This window comes from Schistocerca americana, chromosome 3 (assembly GCF_021461395.2).
Source record: "Schistocerca americana isolate TAMUIC-IGC-003095 chromosome 3, iqSchAmer2.1, whole genome shotgun sequence".
Classification (NCBI taxonomy): Eukaryota; Metazoa; Arthropoda; class Insecta; order Orthoptera; family Acrididae; genus Schistocerca; species Schistocerca americana.
The window spans coordinates 960,452,598-960,464,623 of NC_060121.1; the positions used below are offsets into that span (position 1 = coordinate 960,452,598).

The following is a 12,026-nucleotide window of genomic DNA, read 5'->3' on the forward strand; positions in this document are numbered from 1 at the left end:
CGGCACAGTAGCTCATCGTGTTCAGTCAGAGAGCTGCTCGCCCTCTGTAATAAAAAAAAAATGAGGAAAGGAATCGATGATCGGCATGAACGGATGTCTTATGACATCCGCCCAGACCAAACGCAACGAACAATACCGAGCAACATGAGAAAAAAAGGCGGTCAGCGCGACTGAATGTCAATCCTAAGGGCCCGGGTTCGATTCCCGGCTGGGTCGGACATTTTCTCCGCTCAGGGACTGGGTGTTGTGTTGTCCTGATCATCATCATTTAATCCCCATCGACGTGCAAGTCACCGAAGTGGCGTCAAATCGAAAGACTTGCACCCGGCGAACGGTCTACCCGTCGGAGGGTCCTAACCACACGACATTTATTTATTTTAGTTCAGTGAGATTCTCTCTAGTCGCCATCAGATGGATCAATTAGCAACTTATTATGCAGCGTGTTATAATTTTGTACCACAGGTATGGTGGACACGATATCGAAACGATCATAACGAATGAAATATAAAATAAATATTTTGGTGACAAAAACAAAGTTTATTATGACCAAACATGGTCACAGATACGCCAGAGGACTTCTCTTCTAAAGTAATGAAAGTGTTCTTCGGCTATTACCTAATCTTTTTCTCTACCTATTCTTGTGTGTATTTTGGACAGCAAATTATGATTTGCTAGACGATTATCGTCTGGTACTCTCCATATATGTGTGCACATGCCTTCTTCGCTAATGAGATGATAATGTTAGTCTGGAACTGTCATGGGAAGTCTCCCGTTTCTTAGATACTTGACATCAACTAAAGTATAGCCTAACTTTAGCAGTGTCACTGCCTAGTGAGGAATGGAATCAAAATCCATAACTGGTGGCTTGTGTAACTTCGTACTTCACATTTTGCTCAGTGTGAAACACTTATGAGCTTATTAGTAACGAAAGTCATTTACTTGAATTTTTGATTCAGACTGAACATTGTTTGAGTCGAAATTCATGCTGCAGTGCCTTCTTTTCTTAGAGTGTTTTCGACTGCTGTAGTTACTAAACACGATTTCTTTCGGTTTCCTCTTGAAATGTAAACATTATTTAGAGATTTTAATATTCCACGTGTACAGCTGAACTGTAACAGATTACAGTCTGACTAATAGTGCTAACTGATTCAAGATGATTGGCAGATACAAACAAAGGCATTTTCACAAAACTCAGTTATTTTCATGTAACTGTTTCTGAAATTTTACAGGCATTATACGCAGTATCGTTTCCAAACGGTAACAAATATGCATTTTCGTTTTGCCATAGTTTTCACGTTTTCTGAATATTTATGTCTGTAATGTACAATATGTTATCACGTGTTCGTAGGTACACTATCCTATAGGTAGAACATTCGCCTCTACACTATGTTCCCTCCACCCTGGTCAGTACATGGATGTACACTTAGACGCACATGTAGACAGATGTAGGTGCTGACACCCTGTGAGCGTTGGCGGTACAGTGGACGACAATGCGGTGCCTTCTGTAGGCAGGGCAGCCTCCTGGTGCTGGAGAACTACACGTCGGAGGCGACCAAGGAGCAATCTCTGGGCACCATCCAGCACGAGGTGGCCCACCAGTGGTTCGGAGACCTGGTCACCTGCGACTGGTGGAACGTCCTCTGGCTCAACGAGGGCTTCGCCACCTACTTCCAGTGGATCGCTACCGATGTGGTGAGTTCCCACGCGCTGCGGTTGAGCTCTCACGACGCGTGTTTTCACAGCGGTCGCAGAGAGTGTTAACGTGTGTCTGTGTGCGCAGGTGGAGCCCACGTGGCGCCAGCGCGAGGTTTTCGCGGTGACCACTCTGCTGCAGACCGCCATGACGGCCGACGTCAGCGGCGAAGAGTACCCACTCACCAAGAACCCCAACATCACAGCTGACCAGGCCTTCATGGATTACAACATTTACCAGAAGGGTAAGCAGTACAGCTCGTTAGATTTTATCTTTTCCTTTCACACTGCTTCAAAATTTCGAGGAAAATATAGCTTTGATTTTTCTTCATTTTGAGTAAATTGAAATTTCGTGCAAGTGGTTCTCCTTTCTCCAAAGGTCTCTTTAATTTTCCTGTAGGCAGTATCTATCTTACCCCTAGTGAGATAAGCCTCTACATCCCTACATTTGTCCTCTAGCCATCCCTGCTTAGCCATTTTGCACTTCCTGTCGATATCATTTTTGAGACGTTTGTATTCCTTTTTGCCTGCTTCATTTACTGCATTTTTATATTTTCTCCTTTAATCAATTAAATTCAATATTTCTTCTGTTACCCAAGGGTTTCTACTATCCCTCGTCTATTTACCTGCTTGATCCTCTGCTGCCTTCATTACTTCATCCCTCAAAGCTACCTATTCTTCTTCTACTGTATTTCTTTCCCCCATTTCTGTCAATTGTTCCCTTACGCTCTCCCTGAAACTCTGTACAACCTCTGGTTTAGTCAGTTTATCCAGGTCCCATCTCCTGAAATGCCCACCTTTTTGCAGTTTCTTCAGTTTTAATCTACAGTTGATAACCAATAGATTGTGGTCATAGTCCACATCTGCCCCTGGAAATGTCTTACAATTTAAAACCTGGTTCCTAAATCTCTGTCTTACCATTATATAATCTATCTGATACCTTTTAGTATCTCCAGGGTTCTTCCACGTATACAACCTTCTTTCATGATTTTTGAACCAAGTGTTAGCTATGATTAAGTTATGCTCTGCGCAAAATTCTACCAGGCGGCTTCCTCTTTCATTTCCTAGCCCCAGTCCATATTCACCTACTATGTTTCCTTCTCTCCCTTTTCCTACTCTCTAATTCCAGTCACCCATGACTATAAAATTTTCGTCTCCCTCCACTACCCGAATAATTTCTTTTATCTCATCATACATTTCATCAATTTCATCGTCATCTGCAGAGCTAGTTGGCATATAAACTTGTACTACTGTAGTAGGTGTGGGCCTCGTGCCTATCTTGGTCACAATAATGCGTTCACTATGCTGTGTATAGTAGCTTAACCACACTCCTATTTTTTTTATTCATTATTAAACCTACTCCTGCATTACCCCTATTTGATTTTGTGTTTATAACCCTGTATTCACCTGACCAAAAGTCTTGTTCCTCCTGCCACCGAACTTCACTAATTCCCACTGTATCTAACTTTAACCTATCCATTTCCCTTTTTAAATTTTCTAACCTACCTGCTCGATAAAGGGATCTGACATTCCACGCTCCGATCCGTAGAATGCCAGTATTCTTTCTCCTGATAACGACGTCATCTTGAGTAGTCCCCACCCGGAGATCCGAATGGGGGACAATTTTACCTCCGGAATATTTTACCCAAGAGGACGCCATCATTATTTAATCATACAGTAAAGCTGCATGCCCTCGGGAAAAATTACGGCTGTAGTTTCCCCTTGCTTTCAGCCGTTCGCGGTACCAGAACAGCAAGGCCATTTTGGTTAGTGTTACATGGCCAGATCAGTCAATCATCCAGACTGTTGCCCCTGCAACTATTGAAAAGGCTGCTGCCCCTCTTCAGGAACCACACGTTTGACTGGCCTCTCAACAGATACCCCTCCGTTGTGGTTGCACCTACGGTACTAATATCTGTTTCGTTGAGGCACGCAAGCCTCCCCACCAAGGCAAGGTCCATGGTTCATGAGTTGGAATGGAAATTTATAAAAGTGAATTTCAATTTACTCGAAATTATCTGATGACTATTAAAACAAATTGTACATAGTGGCAGATATGTCCACAACTGCAGCATGTGTTATCTATACATGTCAAGCAGGAAGTGTTCTGTTCTTCCTTATACTTACTTTCCGTGTCCGGAACTAGACTTCACACTTCCAAAAATCAGCAGCCAATATGGCCTTGTCATTTGCCTCCCATAAGCCATTCATTGTGCAGGGCTGGTCTAAATATGGACAGATAAGCAGGTGTTGAGGATACTGGACAGAACCACACAGACAGAGAGTGTTCTCATTCTCTTTTAGGAAACCCCACTGCTGCAGGTTTGTCTTGCACTTTGGCACTTCTGCCCTCATACGGTTTAGGGTTCTCCAGACTGTGTATGGTACGTCTCCACCAGGCGGCAGTTCTTCTCTTACATCTTTATGTGGGTTTCTCAGGTCGATTTCTCACCTTTTCAGACGATTCTCTGCGCCGACCCTTCCAGGGCTCGGGTACGTGACAGGAAACTCTTCCTCGAACAAAGCCGTCGGACAGCAGGCTGGTGTCCATATAAAGGGTGACGCATGTCTTTTTCTTGCTTGGTTTTTTAGGCTTCGGCAGTGATGTCACGTCGTATGTTGGGCGGTACAATCCCCATCATTAAGTACATCTTGTGCACTGGGGTTGGCCTCAAGCATCCGGTAACAATCCGTGCCATTTCATTCACCGCGACATCAACTTTTCTCGCGTGTGTTGATGCAGACCATACTGGAGAGGCGTATTCCGCGGCTGCCACACTGAACGCAAGGGCTGAAGTTCTCAGGACTTTTGGGTTTGCATCCCAGGATCCGCTGGTTAGTTTCCTGATGATGTTGTTTCTAGTTGAGACTTTTTCCCTTGTAGCATTACAATGATGTTTGTAGGTCAGTGTGCGATCCAACGTGACACCAAGATATGTGGGCGTTTTACAATGCTCGAGACGTTCGCCTCTCCATATTACATTTAATTCACGATTTGCCTCCCTGTTCTTTAAATGTAATGCACAGACCTGCGTCTTGGAAGGGTTCGGCTTAGGTGGTTTGCCTCATAATACTGGGAGAGAGCTTCCAAGGTACTGGTTAATTTCTCCTCTACATCCATAAAATTGTTACCTTGGGCTGCAACTGCAGTGTCATCGTCACACATAAATTGGCGCGTGATGTTTGGCACTGGTTGGTCATCTGTATATATATTATACAGAGCTGGAGCGAGGACGCTTCCCTGAGGTAGGCCATTCCTCTGATATCTCCACCTGCTCTTCTTGCCCTGGAGACAGACGAAAAATCTCCTATTATGCAGGAAAGTACCTATCATTCTTCCTTATGCAATCCAGCCATTGCATTGTAGTATTTCCACACACAGGATAGGCAGACTTGCGAATGCGACAATTGGCAGCGAAGACTTTCCTCGAGCAGCAATACAGTGCCTAGTAAGCACTGAGCTTGCATGTCTCAAACACATCGGTGTAACCTCGCGACAGATGAGTCAGTTGCCACGACGTTTGTAAAGACCTATAGCGCACTATGGATCTCCTGAGTGCACGTAAAATTAATGAATGTGGTTAGAAATAAGTATAGAGCGTCCTATGGATTATCTCTTGGTTTGGTTATCATGCTTCTTCACCCGCTTGCACGAAAGTTACAGACTACAGCCTTTTATTTCCATTACTTTCGGAACAATACAATGCATAATAATCGCCAGTAGATTGGAAAACGGCGTTCATCGAAATACACTACGAGAATCGAATTAGGAGGCCAACAGTACATGAACACCACACTGCATGTTGACGATCACGTAATTACTCAAGAAAGTGTCGACAAGTATTGATATAATTTTTTATTTATTTTAAAAATTTTGAACGTCACTCACATGCGATTAAGTCCCTTCAGTGCCTAAAATATTATTAATATTTTTATTAATTCAGTATCAGTAATGACTATAAAATGACAACATCGTCAGTTCGGTCAAATTATTGCTTGACAGATGTGGTATGAATATTTGCAAAAAGGTTTATCCAAAGCTTGAAAGTTGACAATAGTGTTCATGTATACAAAACAATATCCTTTTTCGTTGGACGACACTTTTTGTGAATATTTGTACCTCATCTGTTGATGGCAACCTTCGACAAAACTGGTGATGTCAAAATTTTGTTATAATTAGGGATCCTGATTAGATACACATTTTTACTTGTGCAGAAGTTGATAATATAAGTTCCGAGTGATACTGTGTCATCCGTTAATAAATTACTATTTTACTGCTTTGTTAATTAATTTAAAGGTAGGACTATCCGTTTTTGTTTATGAAAGTGAACTGACAAGGTCTGTGTGACCTGTCCACCATTTCACAGTGAGCCTGCCGTAAACATGTCATCCGATAACAAAGACATCATGCTACAAAGAGATACTCTGTCAACTGTGTGTAGCCAGTGGATGATTGAGAGCAACACTATTGTTTGAGAACATCATTTTCAATTGTTTACGCGTACTACTAATTTGCATTACTGTGATACAGCAGTGCGAGGGTAAAGTGAAGGACATATTTGTCTAAGAGCACTGTTGCTTCCTCTGCATTTGTTATTCTGATCATGTCACGCACCAAAAAGAGTGTATAACTGCTGTCTTGTGAGTGCAGGTGCATTACTGTCCTACTAGGTGCCTCTCCTACATCTTATCTTGCATTAGTTCTGCAGCTTCAATACAGAAGTGGAATTTAAGTAGGAATGCTTGTTTTCATGATTTCTGTTACTCAAGTGTGATAGTCTTGCAGTTGTATACATGTTAGAATGACATTTTAAAATCTACCTTTTGTCACTAAGCATTACGGGCAAGGAGACGTGACTACATGGATAATAATTCTATATCCAGCTTGTTTGCCCCCTTGATTAAGATTCGTTGTTTTACTATACACTTGGTGATGATCTTCGTGAATCTTAGTGAATGTTTTTACATTACGGAGAAGATAATCATCATGCTTTTGTTAATGTTTACATCTTTCAAGACACTGCTCATTCCGTTCAACTGCACTTCCAAGTCCTTTGCTGTCTCTGACAAAATTGCAATGATATCAGCAAGCCTCAAAGTTTTTTTTTCTTCTCCCTGAACTACAATTCACTTTCAATTTCTCCTTGCTTTGCTTCACAGCTTCTTTACTGTACAGACTGAATAACTGTTGGGATAGGTTACAACCTTGTCTCACTCCCTTCTGAACCACTGCTTCCTTTTCATGCTGTACGACTGTTATAACTGCCCTTTGGTTTCTGTACACGTTATAAATAACCTTTCGTTCCCCGTATTTTACCCCTGCTGCTTACAGAAATTTGACGAATGCATTCAAGTCAAACAGTGTCAAAAGTTTTCTGTACGTTTACAGATGCTATAAATGTAGGTTTACCTTTCATTAACCTAAGGTAAGTCATAGGGTCAGTGTTGCCTCACGTATTCCAATATTTCTCCAGAACTCCGCAATGATCTTCCCTGCAGTCGACTTATACCAGTTTTTTCCTTTCTTTTGTAAATAATTCGTGTCAATATTTTGCAAACGTGACTTAATAAACTAACAGTTTTGTAATATCCACACATGTCAGGACTTACTTTCTTTGGAACTGTTATTATTAGATTCTTGAAGTCTGAGATTATTTTCCTGTCTCATATAGCCTCTACATCAAGAGGAATGGTTTGGTCATGGCTGACTCTCCCAAGGATATCAGCAGTTCTGGGGGAATGTCGCCTACTCCAGGCGCCTTATTTCGTCTTAGGGCTTTCAGTGCTTTGTCAAATTTTTCTCGCATTATCGTATCTCCTATCTCATCTGCACCATATTCCCTACCTACAGTATTTGTTTCATTTCCCTTGCAAAGTCCTTCCACTTTTCAACTCTTCCCTATGGCTGCAGGAGAAATGTAAGTCTATAGAACCATGTATAACTAGGAGAAAGCTAGACAACGCCTACAGGCAAATTAAAGAAGCCTTTGGAAAAAAGAGAAGTAGCTGTACCAGCACGTAAGCATTAAAAAATTTCCGTGACATGTCTAAGAAATGTGCTGAAACTGAGAGGCAAGTCGACCTTAGTCCGCAACTGTGGTATGAACACCTCCGACCTTGTTGCAAATAATAATCTAGTACGAACTACCGCTTGGCGGTGTTGATCGAAGACCTCGCTCTGATGTAGTCAACCATTCTGAAAATAAAAATTGCGTTCCGTCTTATCCGATGTGTTTTCTATTATGTGAGATTGTTCATGAATATTGTTGACTTTTCGTTGCATGATATGCCGTTGTGATCTCCGACCTGAAAATCTGAGCTGAAATTTCCGAATATTCCGGATGTCGGCTTAAATGACACACATGCGGATTGCCGTTGGAGCTGATGATAGGTGGCTGGATGGCGCCACTGTCTCGCTGGCTTTAAAAATGTGACAGTGCAAAAATGGCTCTCAGCACTATGGGACTTAACGTTTGAGGTCATCAGTCCCCTAGAACTTAGAACTACTTAAACCTAACTAAGGGCATCACACACATCCATGCCTGAGGCAGGATTCGAACCTGCGACCGTAGCGGTCGCGCGGTTCCAGACTGTTGCGCCTAGAACCGATCGGTCACCCCGGCCGGCGATGTGACAGTAGCAGGTGGCTGTGTAGATTTGTGTGCAACTGAAATATAAACCTGTAATGAAGATTATCACATTAGAACGAAATGGTGGATCTACACTATGAACAATATGAACTGTTCTTGAGGCGTTTACAGCACATGCAGTAATTATAGCTTAATTAAGAATTGTTGACCATGCTGCCTTAGTTGATTTTTGCTGACAATGTACGCTGTTCCATCGAAACATAATCTGTGTTTGTGGCAGGTGCATCAATAATCTGGATGATAGAGAACGTCATGGGATCTGATGCGTTCTTCAGAGGCCTCTCCAACTACCTCAGAAACAAGTAAGTACCACTCAAAAATTGGTAATAAATTTTCTTGACCCTGGATATAACATAACCTTTTTCAAAAAAAAATGTGCATTACAAAATTACGGACGTGATGTAGCCCTAATAGTTATTCTATATTCTACTTTTCTAGATTCACTTGGTTTCATTTCTTTAATTGTGAAGTCCTGTAAAGTGGCTAATACTAGTACGTTTACACTGTATTGTGATTTAATGAGTATGTCCACTTCAGGGGTCGTGTGTACGCAGAAACTTTGAAAACTGTTTGTTTACATATTTTATTGTACTTTAGTTTAGCTCTTTAGCTACTTCATTCAGTGTACAAGGGCGTCTTTGCGGCAAAACTCGAATCAAATATCTACCTCTGTGCACAGATGAGACAAAACGTTTATCAGCACCTACTTGATATCGTGATGTTCGACTTTTGTAACGCAATACAACATCGATCTGCGTGGCACGCATTTGAAAAGTCCTTGGGAGATTTTTGGAGGCATATAACACCAGACATTGCGAAGTGGCAACCATTTTCATGCCTCTCTCCTCACATTTTATCCTATTTGCATGCTGAATTACCTACGAGATTCCCTTGCTTCATTTACTTTACGATTCGGTTTTTAGTGTGTTGCTCACCGATTACATGAGTGGTTAAGGGGTGTCGTTTAGCAGTGTTGGTAAGCCACTCCTCTGTATGTAATCTAACATTTCATTCCTATGGTAGTTTCTCCAATAATGCTTCTGGTATTGACCAGGGCAGTTCCTCTTCGCTGGGTCAAGAACAGGTGGAATTTTCGCACGCTCTGTAAGAGCTACCGGTCACTCAGACTGTAGGCCTACGCTAGCGGAGGGCATGGACAGTCGGACGAGCCTTTCAGGGATTATCAAATGGATCAAATGGCTTTAAGGACTATGGGACTTAACATCTGAGGTAATCAGTCCCCTAGACGTAGAACTACTTAAACCTAACTAACCTGAGGACGACACACACATCTATGCCCGAGGTAGGATTCGAACCTGTGACTGTAGCAGCAGCGCGGTTCCGGACTGAAGCGCCTAGACCCACTCGGCCATAGCGGCGGGCAGAGATTATCCCCTGGCCCAACTTCCTTGGCCAATGAGCAGTGGGAAGGAAGACTGGTGTCCTCTATAGAAGAACCCTACTTCTTAGTAAACTTCGAGTAGAGGTCTTAGCTGTCAACTTCCCATTGTCCTTCTGTGTGCGGTCTCCAGACACTTTTCCTCAAGCAAAATATGCAGTCATTCGTGTCTCCAAATTTTTGGAACTTCCTTCTGTCGTGAGAGTACCGTGCGAAGCCCAACAAAATTTTCAGAATTTCCGACTATCAAGTCTAGACGTAAGATAGGGAGGCACTCGTTTCCTGTTTCCATACACAAGTATGTCTTTGGCGGGCACATCTTTAACTTTACGTTGGGAGCCTGTGAAGGGACTTCCTGATTCTGACTGGAAGAGCACCTAGTCCCTTTCTTGGACTGGCTACAAATGACTGTGCAGGGTGCTTTTCTGAGGTCTGAAGGAAAGCTACCAAAACTGAGAGAGGCATTCGCGATTCTAATCCGAACTTCTACTTTGTGGTTTTACTCTGAACTACGCCATCATACGTGTTTTTCATTGACTTCAGGATTCTGCAAGTCTTCGAAGTTTCACTGTGAACTTACTCATATCCACGATCAGTAATGAGGAGCGTGATGAGATCCTTGATTCGCAGTCACATCACGTCGGCTCAGCCCCAACAACAGTTATCTCGGCGCACCGCGACTTGCCGCAGCAACCTCGCCCGCCGACAATCACGGTAGACCGCATTTGCAATGCGCGCTCCCGCCTTTGGCAATCGGCGATATAGTGAGCAGAAACGAACTTCATCCCGGTTTCTATATTTAGTTTCCATAACTCTGTCTACCCGTCTCACACACTAGTATACAAGTTTTCCTGCAATCTACACTCCTGGAAATTGAAATAAGAACACCGTGAATTCATTGTCCCAGGAAGGGGAAACTTTATTGACACATTCCTGGGGTCAGATACATCACATGATCACACTGACAGAACCACAGGCACATAGACACAGGCAACAGAGCATGCACAATGTCGGCACAAGTACAGTGTATATCCACCTTTCGCAGCAATGGAGACGATCGTAGAGATGCTGGATGTAGTCCTGTGGAACGGCTTGCCATGCCATTTCCACCTGGCGCCTCAGTTGGACCAGCGTTCGTGCTGGACGTGCAGACCGCGTGAGACGACGCTTCATCCAGTCCCAAACATGCTCAATGGGGGACAGATCCGGAGATCTTGCTGGCCAGGGTAGTTGACTTACACCTTCTAGAGCACGTTGGGTGGCACGGGATACATGCGGACGTGCATTGTCCTGTTGGAACAGCAAGTTCCCTTGCCGGTCTAGGAATGGTAGAACGATGGGTTCGATGACGGTTTGGATGTACCGTGCACTATTCAGTGTCCCCTCGACGATCACCAGTGGTGTACGGCCAGTGTAGGAGATCGCTCCCCACACCATGATGCCGGGTGTTGGCCCTGTGTGCCTCGGTCGTATGCAGTCCTGATTGTGGCGCTCACCTGCACGGCGCCAAACACGCATACGACCATCATTGGCATCAAGGCAGAAGCGACTCTCATCGCTGAAGACGACACGTCTCCATTCGTCCCTCCATTCACGCCTGTCGCGACACCACTGGAGGCGGGCTGCACGATGTTGGGGCGTGAGCGGAAGACGGCCTAACGGTGTGCGGGACCGTAGCCCAGCTTCATGGAGACGGTTGCGAATGGTCCTCGCCGATACCCCAGGAGCAACAGTGTCCCTAATATGCTGGGAAGTGGCGGTGCGGTCCCCTACGGCACTGCGTAGGATCCTACGGTCTTGGCGTGCATCCGTGCGTCGCTGCGGTCCGGTCCCAGGTCGACGGGCACGTGCACCTTCCGCCGACCACTGGCGACAACATCGATGTACTGTGGAGACCTCACGCCCCACGTGTTGAGCAATTCGGCGGTACGTCCACCCGGCCTCCCGCATGCCCACTATACGCCCTCGCTCAAAGTCCGTCAACTGCACATACGGTTCACGTCTACGCTGTCGCGGCATGCTACCAGTGTTAAAGACTGCGATGGAGCTCCGTATGCCACGGCAAACTGGCTGACACTGACGGCGGCGGTGCACAAATGCTGCGCAGCTAGCGCCATTCGACGGCCAACACCGCGGTTCCTGGTGTGTCCGCTGTGCCGTGCGTGTGATCATTGCTTGTACAGCCCTCTCGCAGTGTCCGGAGCAAGTATGGTGGGTCTGACACACCGGTGTCAATGTGTTCTTTTTTCCATTTCCAGGAGTGTAATTCTTGCTTCAAAAGGAAT

The 12,026-nt window shown here is 44.3% G+C and overlaps 1 protein-coding gene across 1 annotated transcript in view; it reads left to right on the plus strand.

Moving 5' to 3' along the window:
* The window catches only part of LOC124606579 (aminopeptidase N-like), a 143,070-nt gene that overhangs the window by 81,417 nt on the left and 49,627 nt on the right, over positions 1 to 12,026 (plus strand). The window contains exons 8-10 of the mRNA XM_047138564.1: positions 1,509 to 1,692; positions 1,781 to 1,937; positions 8,563 to 8,644. Of these exons, the coding sequence (XP_046994520.1) occupies positions 1,509 to 1,692; positions 1,781 to 1,937; positions 8,563 to 8,644 (423 nt within the window). The remainder of the gene's footprint in view (positions 1 to 1,508; positions 1,693 to 1,780; positions 1,938 to 8,562; positions 8,645 to 12,026) is intronic.